Here is a 14,865-nt window from a genome sequence, read left to right as displayed (position 1 = left end):
CAGCCTGTTTAATTCCTAATGCCTCCCACTCTGGATTTCAGGGTTGACAGAAAACACAGACAGAGCAGGTAAAGTAAAAAAAATGGGGAGGAATTGTAATGCTTGTTAAAAAAACAAATGATTTATTCCTAGACGCGTCATTTGGACCGAGCCTCTCCTCAGAGTGAACGTTGGACGGTTGGCTGTGAGCTTTTGTCCCTATTATCCTCTCAGACATTTTACCTGTGTCATTTTCTTTAGCTCAATTGTGTTCTGGCCACTAACAAAACACTGCAATCATACGTCTCTTTGTGCAACACTTTCTAAATGTTTCTGAGATACTTAATTCAGTAGTTTCGCTGCGTCTATAAGAGGTTTTAAGCACATTAAATGGGTAACGTGGCGGTGTTTCACCAAAGCCAGAAGCAGCTGGAAACTGACGTAGTAGGTAATGTTTCACACAACATTTTTGGAACATGTAATTATTTTAAATTTCTTCACCTCGGCCTTGTTAATCCTGGCTGCAGTGGGAAAGGCTAAAACCCTGATATTATACTCTGATTCTGATGAATGGCAATGAGACAGATTAATCGACTGCTGTGCAAACCCTTACTTATCTGATTTTTAGGACTGCACCTCCTTCTCTGTTCCTAAAAGGCAGAAAGATCCCTCTAGCATTAAATGGGATGTAATTTGTGTTTGAATGGAAAGTTAGCAAAAGATAACGTTTCTTTTTATATATCTCTATTTTAGTTTTACTCACTTCTCTGAATTGTAATGGTGCTCAGTTAGATTTTTTTGGAGTTTTGGAGTTTGAAAAAAAGCTTCAGATTTGCATAAAACTTTTCTGATTCTTTCTCTGATTTTGGAAAACAATATATGGGAATTAAAACAGCTGCTTTCTTTTTCTTTTTTTTTTTTACATTTTCGCTTTTTATAGTAATTTAAAAAGGGCCAATTTTAAAGTTGTATAATTCAGTTTCCAGATGCTAACCAATAATACAGGTAAATATATTTTTTAAAAACATTAACTTACTACTTTTTTATTGCACAACAAACATAGTACAGTAAATTCAAAAGTTTGGGTGAAACATTACGGACATGGAAAGCAGAGATGAACATTTATGACTGAATAAAAGTTTTATTGTCCTATAATCGTTGATAAATTTGAAACTTGTCAGCAAAACAATTTCAAAGCTGTTGTTGGAAATACAATCCAGACTATCCTGCTGAAGACACTATGCATTTTCTTTAAAAAATAATTGGGACTGATAATAGTCCTAAGTAATTGATTTAGACTAGTTTATCTTTAGTATTTTTCAGAATAAGCATGTCCCCGTGTTTTAGTTTGAGCTTCGGTTCAGTCAGGAGAAATGTTCACACTTTGTTTGGATCCTTTATATTTGATCTAAGAAGAGCATGTTTGGAGCAACGACATCATATGTTTGGTATGAACCAATTGAAGAATTCATTAAGATGCATGTTTATTCTACAATGAAGACTCTTGGTCATCGATGCGCCTGTCATGGTTATTACACAGGAACTCATACTTGGTTAAAGTACAGCAACTTTTGAGATGTAAACATAAAAAAAGTGATTTTGATCTCATTGGACGGTGCCCATGGAGCAGTGGAATCAGCCTCTCTGCGATCCCATCCCTTTTTAGTCTTGGTTTCTCAAACCAAACATACTGTGGGCTTTTATAGTTGCCTCTGTTGCCGGACGATTGACTTTTTTTCAGCTGTTACATTTTGATGAGGCTGTTGATTCAAAGTGAGATTAACCTCATAGTAGCTAGGCTATTACATAAGAGTGAGTCATTTCTTTCATTGTTGATATAAAAAATATATTGCCTCAAAGAGCTTTCATCTTTTGAATCAAAATATCGTGCAACAGTGCCGCAGGCAGTTAACTGGGCTTCACGGTTTCTATTTTGTATAAGCTGCGTTGTGGCTAACGTCTTAGCGAGCTCAAATCAAATGGAATGGAATATACTGAAGATGTATTTTTTTTGTAAACAAAGCCTTAATAGAAACTTTTGCAGGCATAAGGCTTTTATCTGAAAATTGTAAACATTTGCTCCATGTTATGTAAATCCTCCGCGTTGTTGTGATTGGCAAGCGGCTTTCAAATTGCCTCATAGCATTAATGTTTAATTTATAATGTGTTGTATCCCAGGATATGAGATACTGTGACATTGCTGGTGCAGAAATACTATTAAATCTATAGTCCTCGCTGACAAAGTTAATCCTGCTTGCTAATGCAGCCATTAGTTTTACATGCAGCTCAAACGCGTTGTAAAACTCAACCCAATTCAGAGCTTTACAGTTCACTATATTGCAAATTATGTGTCGCACGATTTTGACATTTTGTCTGCACACCAGTGGGTAGATACTGGGCCAACAGAAAGTGTTCCCTCCTCCTCAATTTTTATACATTTTGTTACAACATAGACTTATACTCAAATTGATTTGAACATAATTACTGTTTAAAAAGTCTACAGAGAATATCCCACAGTAAGAAATGGACATCCATCCATCCATCCATCCATCCATCCATCCATCCATCCATCCATCCATCCATCCATCCATCCATCCATCAACATGCTTATCCCTTGTGGGGTCTACGAGGGGTGCTGGTGCCCATCTCCAGTGGTCAACAGGTGAGAGGTCGGGCACCTTACATTATAAGGTAATTTAAATGCTAAATAAAATAAGCACACAAGAATTCACACCCTTTTCTCCAATGCTAAAAATGTAACTCCTGCTATAAACTCCTTAGAGATTGTCAGACAAATTGAAACAAAGTTATCTTGTTCGGTGAATCCAAAATACAAATTCCCCAAGTATCATGTCTTGGGGAAAATTGGAGACAGCTACTCCAGCTACCACCATCTCTACTGTGAAGCACGGTGGTGGCAGCACATGTCCACACTAACCAAAACTAAGGCAATGATTTATCTTTCGACTGCAGTGTTCTGAAGCACACAGCCAACATAACACAGGCCTGAACTCATATTCAGGCCTGTGCCTGAATATGAGTTCAGGCACAGGCCTCCATAAAGTCAGGCACTCATAAAATGATGAAACTAAAACTACTGAAAGTAAAAACTGTAAAGAGTAAAAATAGATTTAAAAAAAAGGACCAATAAAACGATGCAATGATGTCACAGTTCAGCATAGATATGTAGCTCTTGAAAAAAAAAGAAAGGCCACTGCACTGAACCCCATTGAAAACGTCCTGGTTATTCCACCAGATATTGATTTCTGAACCCCTCCTGAGTTAAAACATTAGGGTTGTTACTTCTAAATATATATGAACTTGTTTTCTTGGCATTATTTGAGTTCTTGAAGCAGTGCATCTTCTTCAATATTTTGACTATTTCTCATTTTCTGCAAATAAATACTAAATTTTTGCTTGGAATTTTGGAGACATGTTGACAGTAGTTCATAGAATAAAAAAACAATGTTCATGTTACTCAAAAATATAACATAAAGTCAGAGAAACTGATCATATAAAGTGGTCTCCTCATTTTTTTCCAGAGCTGTACATGCTGTAAGACCAAGGATTGTATTGAAGAGTTTTGGATCCAGAGGTCCTGGATCAAAAGTTACTTTATTTTACTCCTGCAACGATTGTGCAGGAGTAAATCACGTGACCCATATTCAGAGGTCTCAGTCCGCAACAGGACCGAGTCCCGGCCCGTTGACCTTTGCTGCATGTCTTCCCTCTCTCTCACAACCTACTTTCCTGGGTGATAATGGTCAAATAAAGGCCACCAGAGATGGAAAAAACCTTTGAAACAAAAAACAAAAATGAAAGCAGAAAGGCAGGCGGCACCCTTTGTCGTTGACCTCGTCCACATGAACGACACGTCCAAGAGGAGATCCTCTCCTGATGCAGCGATGAGAAAACATCTTTTGCCTTCTTGTAGGCGAAGGATGACATCACATGATTTCCTTCCTGAAACTCATCCTCTTCCTGTTGAAGTAGGTTAACGCAGTGAATTGTTGAATCAAAAAGTTATGCCAGCCTCCTACGTTCAGTCCTTCAGAGTCCAACAGAGTGTATCTTTGAGAAAAAGAAACATACTCTAATATATTTTAGGAGAACTCTAAAATGTGGCAAAAGGTGGAAAAAATGAATAGGTGTGAATATTTTCCGGTGGCAGTGTTTGATTAATTTTCTTAATCTCTTTAGTAAGTGTTTCACTGAATCACAAAGAACCGTACGATATATGTGTGTATACATTCACTCCCCATCCGTGTGTGCTGCTCTCTGGTTGAAGTGGTGAAAATCTGCATGTTTCAAAATAATCCTGGATCACATTGTCTCTTTGAAGGAGTCGCGCACAGTCTGTTTAGCTGCAAGGTGTTTATACATAGCAAGACATAAAGCCATCCTTGATTCCCCCCTTTTTTTTAGTGACTGGGAGTTCTCATATCTCTTTCATGAGCCCATGGCAAAGTTGTCCTATATCTGTAGGGAATGAGATCATGAATATTGTGTTAACCCAGAAAAGTTGAAATCCACGCATGCCTTCTTGTTCCCCTGATCCCTCGGCTTTTGTTGTTGCGTTGGCCAATTGTAGCCTGGAAGGGATCAAGGGGACCCCTGTCGGTTGTGGATTATTCCTTTGTTGAAGTGCCACTGTAGGGGATAGAGGATTAAAAGAGCAGAGAGTGAATAGGGATTGTACAGGAAGTTATTCAGCTGCATGTAACATCCATGAACCATTAATATGAAGTTAAACAAGTTATTGATTAATGTTTATTTAATTTTTAAAACAACTTAAAGGAATGTGCATTAACTTGGTTTTAATTTTCTACCTTAGTTTTAGGGGCTGTCACAAAGATATTCCTATATGTGGGTAGTTTAGACTAGGATTACCAATACTAAGTTGAGGTGCTTTCTTTGTAATCTCAGCACAATTAACATAAAGCACCATTTGACTGTTTCTTCACCGTGTTGCCTTCATCGCCCTGTAGACTGCTGCAGCAGCAATCGTAGTTTCAGAGCTAATTCTCTTAGATTAAGGTAACTAGTCTCCATTAGCCTAACTTGTGGATGGTCTGTATCATTTTGTGTCTCCTCTTCATTCTGCAGGAAGCCATGGGCCTCGAGGCTGGGCAGCTTCTTACCCAGAGTGTGCTGCAAAGGACCAGTCTCCTGTGGATATTATAGATGAACAAGCTCTGGTGCTGGACGAGTACCAGATGCTGGAGCTCGACAAGTTCAACATAGAGTCATCCAACCAGACCACCATGAAAAACACTGGAAAGACAGGTGGGGATCTCTAATGATCAATAATGATTATGAGCAAATAAGTATACATTATTTTTTAAAATGAATCTATTTTATCAAGAAACTGTTGAAGAGAAATTATTCTGGAAAGACTTGTTCATTTAGGGGTCCAGATCCAGGAAAGCCTGCAGGCCAACACCTTGTTGTTGGCCTTTCCTTCATAAAGCCAACAGTGAAATCATTAAAGCACAGACTGCACTTAAAGTGCTCTTAACTTCTACATTTACATCTAATAGAAAATTCATGAAGTTAAAATGTTCAAGTTATACCTGGCAGTTTTAAGTTTTAAATTATTTAAGTTTATTTATTTTTTTCTTTTCCTCTAATTTGAAATGAAGACGGTATCTCTGCAAAGATATTAAAACAATGTATTTCATTTTTATGACCCTTATTAAATTATTGGTCTTTAAAAATGTTTGACAAGTATGTGACTTTGACGTTTATTTCTTCGCCGCTGACTTTGCACAAACTAACCTTTAATTTTGCCCATTCATCTTCAAAGGCTGCCATAAATTGACAAATATATTGTATTCTTTATTTAAAATAAAAACATATTTCACAAAATAACTCCTCATAAAGCTATAAAAATGAAGGATTATAATGATTAATTTATTTTTATTCCTCTTTAATCAAATATTCAGAAGTAGTCATACGGTTTAATGATGAACATTAACTACATAAAAATGTGAATTTGATGGTGTGAATTAATGACGTGTTAATATACCTTGAAAGTACAAAATAACACTTGGCAGACAGTTTATGTTGAGGTTAAATGTGGGTTAAAATCTCATGTCTGTGAATCTTTCCATCTCTGCAAAGAAAGATCTGTGACTTGCTAACTTTAGACTCCCTTTAGCTGATTGGCTTTATGACGTCCCATAAGTCCTACCTACAAATCTGCTCCTCACAATTTTTCAGCAGAATAAACAGGAAGTACAGTCATGATACGGAATCACAAATGTAACACTTGTATTCTTGTTTTTTGCACGACTCATGTAAGTTGTATTGACAGTTTTGAAAATGATACTGTTGATACTTTTTGACTTTTGTACCGCTGTGACCTTAAAGCTTATTGGTCGTTCCTACTAATGCATTTGCAAATTAGACCTCATCTTACTTATTTCCATATCTGCTTGACTGCAGCATATTTGACTATTTTGAAAATAGATGTTATTATTTCAGACCTAGTCAAATTCCTGTCACAGCATGTTACAGAAAAGCACAATTATGCTCATTTAGTGAGACACACACACATTCAGTTGCCGTATGATTTGTGCAGCTGAAAGAGGCTTATGAGATGTTTTTATCCCCTTATTATTGCATTCATTGTCCTCGCCCTTTGCTTGTTTCCTCTCTTTATATGCAGCTTGCAAACCTTGTTTACGGACACATTTGGAATCTCACTCAATTAGCTGCTATTTCAATTCACTGCCCCATTTTCTTTTCTTTAATTCAACAAATCCGTGGACCACTGGTTTGAAAACTCTGACCTTAATTGATCTGTCTGCTTTTGGCACCGTTTCTCTCAGAGCAGTGTCATCTCTTGCGTTTGATCATAATGAGAGTTGTTAGCCTCCATGACAACCAAGGCCACTGACACAGCCCGGCAATGCGGCAGGCTGATTATTTACGAAGTCGGAAGTAACATGACTTGGGAACATGCACTACAAGAGGGAGATTTAAATGGCTCTAAGTACCGTGAAAGTCAGGAAAGTGGTGTCGCATTACCACAAAATGATGCAGGGCAACAGCTTTCTGAAAAGGTCAACTTAACATGCAACAAATTCACATCACCGTATTTTGAAATTGATTCACTTTTAGTTCGACCGAAGAGAAGAGTGTATTTTTTATTTATTTATTTTTAATCTTTTGTTTGCCGTTTTGCTGTAAGGAGGGCAAATAGTTTTTCCACAGCACTTTTCATGTCACAACTATCTATCTGCATGAGAATTGTGGAACGTGATGCGGGCTACTCATTATACAGCAGTGCACTTCTACACACACATGACCCATTACTGTCTGAAGGTCAGTCTACAAAAATAAGAGTTAATCAACCTGCCAACCCATCCCATTGCTCCAGTTGCAGGACACCTTAACCATAACTGTGACATTTCTAATTCTCTTATTCCATTTTACTTGCGAAGCCAGACTACATGACCTGAAATTATGTATAGCCTAACTGAATCAGCTGAATACTGTGCGGTCTCTGCAGGTTAATTTCCTGTCACATTACTGCTCCACTCTCTGGTATCGCCAAACATCTATAGCAGATCGTATCTGTGGTTTCGACTCCCCTGAAATAATTTGTTATATAGGTGGCCTGCTTCTGGGGGTGTATTTTCTACAGCACAGTGGCTATTTTTTAAAAGTTGTTGTCACCTAAAATGAAGATGATCATGCACTATATTTTGTCACATGTAGGATTCTGGGTTAAAGTTGGACTTTTCCCCTTTTCATATGGCCGGAAAAGCGGTTTTGATGTTATTTATTTTTGAAACATTGTAAAGATTCTAAAAGCTTTATGTGCATCATCTCATGGTCACAGTTCCAGTCTGTCATCAATTTCAAAATTCCTCAAATTTCAGTTTTTCAATTTTTAGCAACACACAGAGAGGAAAAAAACAACAAAAATGGCAAAAAAAGATTGTCAAATGGACATTAATTAAATGTACATAACCAAAATGAATTTAAATAGTAATTAAACACTGTCTGCAAAATTAAACTCCTTACGGCCACATTTCATTAATATTCAGTGTGGTGTTCCTGCATTTTGTGTTTTATTAAAAGAGGCTACCAGTTTTGACCATAACATTGTAAACTTGTTTTTTAGCTGTAAGCAGATTGAATATTGATCTTTTCATCTGATGGATTCAAACAGCACATTCCACACAGTGCCAGCATCTGGTGACTTTTTTTTAAAGGCAGCAATTAAGAATCTGTGCAAATATTTTGTGTGGTTCGGTAACCCAGAATAAGGGTGATGAATTATAAAGGTATATTAAAAAAAAGTTAAAATACTTTCAGTATTTTTATGCATTTCAATTCAATATGATCTTATATTTCTACAAGCCCAAAAAATATGCCAAGTGTTGCACTTTGAATTTCCACTCTGCCTCCGGCGCATACGATTTCCACCGCTAAGAATTGTTTTTCTTTGGTGTAAAAATTCTCTCCATGAATATGAGTTTGTACATTTCCACAGCAACATACAACAACTGCACCATGCTTCTGCAGTTATTGGCAAGTATAAATGTTTTTTTTTTGTTTTTTTTCACATTCTTTTGCTTTATTCTTTATTCTTTGCAGTGTGTTATGAAAAAAAGGTAAAGACCTTTTACCTCCATATGATATGGAATATACTGCGCATCATATCACAGTATATTCCATTTTTTTCTGATAAGCTCCAATGAAAATAACAGGTGTGTCTAAATTATTTGAAAAAAGAATTACTGCTATGTGCATTGTTGACAACTTAGCGACTTTATTGATTGATTTATTTTTTTTAGTGACTTTTTAGACCCATTGAAGCAAGCGACAAATGTAATTTTTTTGGTGTTAATGGAGACTTTGGCGACAACATCCAATCGTACTGCAGTTACAGCAAGCATTTAGTGCTGCCCGGAGCCCCTCCCACTTCTGAAGAACTTGCAGGTGGTTAAATTTGATTTTTGTGGGTTCAGGCAAAGTATTTACATCACTAAATTGACATTATTGAATGATTTCATTAAAGTGTATTTGTAGTTCTAAATATTTAGAGTATTTCAATAATGTTTACTTTGAAAAGGAGATGCTCCTTCCTTTTACTTCCCGAATCACACATGAACAAATATGAAAGTTAGTCAGTGACTTTATCTAGCAACTTCTAGCGACATTTGCGACAGCAAATGGCTACTTTTCTTACTGAGAAGTTGGCAAGAATGATTCATACATTTATTGCAGCTATAAAGGAGCTGCAGTAAATGGAAAATGGAATCATTCTCCATCATGAGCAATCATTTATCTTAAAAAAAAAGAAAAGAAATCACACTTTGTATGACAGAGCAGTTACTGTTACATTGCTCTGCAGTTTAAAACCATTTCACTCTTTTAAAATGAACAACATAATTTTAAAAGAAAATTATGTAGCATCAAATGTTAGCGTTTCATTACCATTAAATTAGTTACCATTACTAAACACTAATATCTGTTTTTATTCCGTGTGGAGATGCACACTGTTTCATATCACAATATTAATGTGTGCAATATCGTAACTGCAAATACTTTATGCAGTGTTTAGCTGGATATACCACAAAAAAAAAGAAATAAAGAAATCAGATTTTTTAGTTTATATACCTAGCTGACCACTAGCCAGAGTAAAATTGTCTTATTCTGATCATCAGCTGAGTTCTCAGAGCATCGCTTGTTTTTAAGGATGATGTGAAACATTAGTGTGTCTAAGCACTCTGGCCATCAGTTTGTGGTTGAGGTAGTGCTGTAAGCTCAGCACTAATGGGCTCCCATTTATCTTACACCACTGATGTCTTATGCAGCTGTACTTAGCCTGCTGCATTTTCCTGCCTCATGCTGTTTTTTATTTTTTTTTTCCTATCAATATCATCAATATGATGTCATGGCATTGTGAGTTCATGTTCCTGGGTTTCTTGACTATCTATTTTAAAAGGATATACATTAAAAAAAAAGTAGGATGACGTCATTTATATGTTTTCCTCTGTTCTGTATTCCTGATTGTACTTTAAAATCTTAGCTTTCTATCTGTACTTACACATTTTCCGCATCCCCGTACATCCTGGGAAATCGATTCCTCCTCCTCAGTAGCGGTGCCTGAGGTTGAAGCTGATGTATAACTTGACCTGACTTGTTTTTGATGTCCTAAAGGAAATGTCTTGCTCTCAGGAGCCGCCATGTTCACCAGCCCGCCACCAACTGTGTCTCTTTCCCATTTGGGGACAATCCTGCAGAGTGCTGTTGCATGTTACAGCTTTTTCTCAGAAAGCTGTTGCCTGCTGAGGCTAAGAACCGAACGATGAAAGACTGATAAAAAAAAAAAACAGTAAAGTTTTGAGTCAGGAAACCCAGCAATAAGACAATGCTGTGCACAATCCCAGTTAAAGCCGACAGAGAAAGATGTAGATGAAAGTCGATCACCTTTAAATTGCGTGTGTCATTAATTTTCAAAGTCTCACATATTTCTTTGGTAGAAATCTTTTGTTATAACTTTTTCAAACCAAGCAACCCTAAGAGCCCTCCAAGGGTTTAAGGTGCATTTTTGAGAGATTTTTTTTTCTTCTTCTTGCATTCATACCACAGGTATGAATGTTAAGATGAAGCAACGGCCTTCAAGTGGATGTCAATTGGATAAAAATCACAAAACTTCAGCATTAAATCTAAACACAGGAACCCAGCTCTTTTGTCAAGGTCTGTTTTTTTTTATTTTTATTTTTATTGCATTTTCTGTAAGCCAAATGCTCAGGAAAAAACATTGTGCACGTGTTTGTGTCTTAGACTTGAAGAAATTCAATTCAATTCAATTCTTGACTGAAGCCACAATATAAAACCTTGTGTACTTTGACTCGAATATGAACCAACCTACAATCTATTTTTTTTCTAGTACACGCTTAAAAAAATGAGATATTGCTTAAAAGAAGCGATTTTTTTTTTTTTATATAAGTCATATCTCAAAGTGAAATATCTCATGTGGAATCATCACACTTAGGGAGCTTTTCCAAGACATTATTTCTTGTAATTTTGATTGTCATGACTTACAGATAATAAAAATCCAACATTCAGTGTCTCAGAAAATTAGAATAAATGGGATCTGATGATGCCACACCCAAATCAGCTAACTAGCCCTTTAACTGTCACCTTCAAAGCTCTTGCATGAGGCGTTGTGTTTTGACTAGTCACCGTACAGCTGCATTATCATAGCTTCCATTCTGAAATAAGAGTCAATAATGGAAAAAGTCCCTCTAAAACCTTATGAACAAACGGGGGAAGGCTTTGAAAGTTGCATGAGCTTAAAAAGGTTTCTGTGGTTTGAAAGTCTTATGTTTTCCTAACCCCAGATCACCAATGCCTCTAGGGGGTGTGCCAGAATTGAGTTGTTCAAATCTGTCACAAAAAGGGGCATTAACATCACTCACACTATTTAAAAGTCAGCTTTGTAATTAAGAGCTGTGTGAACAGATCTTAAAAAGTTCATTGCGATTGATTACATGTCGCTCCCTTGTGCCTCGGCCTGCTTTGAGATCGAGCAGATTAGCTGCCATTCGGACCGCGTTCCTCAACAAAAACACGTCTCGGTAAAATTTCAGGCAACTTCAAACCAAATTCAGCAGGAATCGGAAGCCTCCAGAGACATTTGCATTGATCAAGGATTTACTTTCACACACACTCCCCTTCTTTCACAGGCTGTGATTCAAGGTCTTTTTGGCTTAGCTTCTAATTCCTCCTCTGCTGTTTGAGGGTTCACACACACCCAGGGCCGCATTTCTAATGAAACTCCCAAGGCCAGCCAGCATCTCCATTCCCCAGCTTTTCTTGTGTTGCACACAGGATTACCCCGCTTCAACAACAGCAGAATCAGGGATTTTTGCTCTATTGCAAAGGAGTTGCACAATTATGATAATGTGATGGATAGTTATTTCCTGACCTAATGCTTTCAGTCTGAAAAATCTCCTGCATCATTTCGTCGTCTTCATGCTGTGGGCCTTTAGCTTAAGTAGCGCTGGCACGTTAATACTTCTGGCAGATTCTTTCTCGCCTCGCGACAGGAGCTCAGCTCATCCCTCATCACACAAGGTTCCTCTCTCTTCAAATCTTCTTTTCTCTTCTCTTTGTTTATCAAAAATATCACACCTATTTCCTTCTCCCAATCCGTAAATCTGTTTGAGTTACTTTAAATTCTTTTCATTTTTTCCCCCCCAACCCCCCCACAACTTATCCATTATCCTATGTGTTTACTGACAATCTGTGTTTTCTTGTTCACACACTCAATCCCCCCTGGTTTGCTTTGTGTGATGATTAAAAGTGGGCCGTCCTCATTCACAGGCTGACTAAATCCTCATGTAAAGCGAGGGATCAGCCGACAGAGCACCAATTATAATCTGGCTAATGATGTCAAATGTAGACGTGGTAAAAAGGCTTCTAGATCCATCTGATCTCAGTCAGGACAGCAGAGGGATTATAAAACGCCCTGGTCATGTTGTTTCGAGAGACACGGAACATTAAAACATACATAATACTGGTGTGAACATTAAAAAGAGATGATATCGGGCCACATTTCCTACTGAACGCATATAGAAGTGCCCGAGGGCAAAACACTGAACCCCAGCTTGCTCCTGTTAGGCGAACGTCTTGAAGAAGCTCATTTGCAGTCGGGGACTTTGTTCACCACAATGATTTAAAAAAAATAAAAAATACATTAACATTCTTTTCATAATATATAGATTCATCATGTATCTTCAGTGCCTTGCAAAAGTATCAAAAACCCTTGAGCTTTTTTTACATTTTATTTTTTTTTGCATTACACCCAAACAAACTTTATTGTATTTTGTTGGGATTTTATGTTAAAGTCCAGCACAAAAAGTTGCATAAATGTGGAATGGAGTGAAAGTGATGCATGTTTTTCAAAACTGTATAAGTAGAAATCCAATGCGAATTTGTATTCATGTCTCGATTCAATACTTTGTTGAACCACCTTTTACTGCAACAACAGCTCTGGGGCTTTCAGGATACGTCTCTTCAAGAATACTGGAGTTTAAAGCCCTTTTTTGCAAAACATTTAAGCTCAGTATTGCTGAACGAAGAGCATTTGCGAATAGCACTTTTCAAGTCTTGCGTTCAGTTTTACTTGGTTCAAGTAAGAATCAAGTAATTAACTGGGGCGTTAATTGGGCTATAACGTTAATTTCATTTCAGCCACTCCATTTTAGCTCTTGCTTTCTTTTAGGATTTCTATGTTTAGCTTCCTTCATTTTCCAATCAACTCTTGCCAGCTTTCCTTTTTCTGCTGAAGAAAAGCACCCATACCTCATGATGCTGCCACCGCCATGCTTTGCTGTGGAAATGTTGTTGGCCACCACCGCGCTTTGTCATGAGGAATGTGTTGTCATGTGGATTTGCAGTGCTACTTTTCCTAGCTATAGCATTTTGTGAGGGCAAATACACATGAATGCCACACTTCCAGATTAAAGGAAAAGGAGATAAAAGGAGGACAGAAATAATTGGATCACTTTCCTTTCACTCACAGCTATGCACTGCTTTTTTGGTCCAATAAATTTTACATTATAAATACTCCTTTCAACAGTCAGCATTCAGTCGGCATCTGAATGGTGGAAAGTTTTTTTTTTTTTCTCTACTATTTAGAAAACAGTGTAGGAATAAATTCTCAATGCAATCCCCTGGGAGCTGAAACACAAGGTACATAACAAACTGAACAGAAACAGCAAGCTGACAGATAAATTACCACGGAAATAAAGCTTTATTTAATTTACCTTTTAAATGTGAGACTGATCAATTTTCAGTGGCTGTGCTAACTAGATTCCCACTGCATTATTGTAATTGTAATTAGGTCACATGATTCTCTATGACCTGCTTTGAGGTCTTAAATAAATTCCTCAACTAATAATTTTATAGACGCACAGTTTAGACTAACGTGAACACATATTGATTTCTGATTTTATTGGATTTGTATTCACTCCCATAGCCACAGTTATCTTCACTCAAGATATGTAATGTAGTTCCTGGTTGAATTAAAACTCTGGATTTCCTAACAATAAAAGTGTCATGTATTAGACCAAATATGGGAGAAAAGTATCTGAACATACTACAAATGGTAACTCCATCTCCTTTAAGAAAGACAGGTTATAGCTATTTAAGGTTTATTTTTTTCAAATGCACAAAATTACAAAGTGTGTTTTTTCTCTCCTTCATTGTACGTAAATATTAGCTCTGATTTGGAGTTAAACGTGTTAAATTACTCAATTATTCGTTAAATTATTGCAGTTATACAGAAGCCTTACAGGTAGCCTTCTGTCATAAATAGTTCCACGTTGAAGTCAAAAGATCCTGCTGTAATTTCAGAAGTTACATTTTAAACTATCTTTAACATTGTATGTAAGCCAAGGGCAGTTAGCAATATTAGCAGTGTAAATACAGCTTCATTTCTAAGAGTGTCTTTTATCCTTTTTTTAATTTTTACCTCCTCACAAACTATGAAATTAAAGAGCTTTCAGTTTTCTTCCCTCAGTAACAATTTTCAAGCCTCTAAGCTACTGTGACCTTATTTATCCCTCCCAAAAAAACTATAATATTTGAGATTCAGGGGGAGAAAAATCAGAAACTCTTGAGCTTCTACTCATCAGTTTTTAAGCATCTCTTCTACAGCTGTACAATACATCAAATAACAAAATTAACTACCTTTTAAATGTGATATTTGGTGACATTTTAGAGACCATGCATTCAGACTCTGCCAACAATTTGGGTAAGTGGCTTGATTTTCATAGACTTGTTTCATTTTTTACATATTCTTCACAAGGCGTCTGAGATTTGAGATCTCAAGGAGAGCGGCAAGGACATTGTGTT

The 14,865-nt window shown here is 36.9% G+C and overlaps 1 protein-coding gene across 1 annotated transcript in view; it reads left to right on the top strand.

Moving 5' to 3' along the window:
- The window catches only part of LOC103464568 (protein tyrosine phosphatase receptor type G), a 138,929-nt gene that overhangs the window by 63,365 nt on the left and 60,699 nt on the right, over window positions 1–14,865 (top strand). The window contains exon 3 of the mRNA XM_008408750.2: window positions 5,086–5,265. Coding sequence (XP_008406972.1) covers window positions 5,086–5,265 — 180 coding nt within the window. The remainder of the gene's footprint in view (window positions 1–5,085; window positions 5,266–14,865) is intronic.

This window comes from Poecilia reticulata, linkage group LG5 (assembly GCF_000633615.1).
Source record: "Poecilia reticulata strain Guanapo linkage group LG5, Guppy_female_1.0+MT, whole genome shotgun sequence".
NCBI classification, from domain to species: Eukaryota; Metazoa; Chordata; class Actinopteri; order Cyprinodontiformes; family Poeciliidae; genus Poecilia; species Poecilia reticulata.
This window is presented reverse-complemented; position numbering and strand designations above follow the sequence as displayed.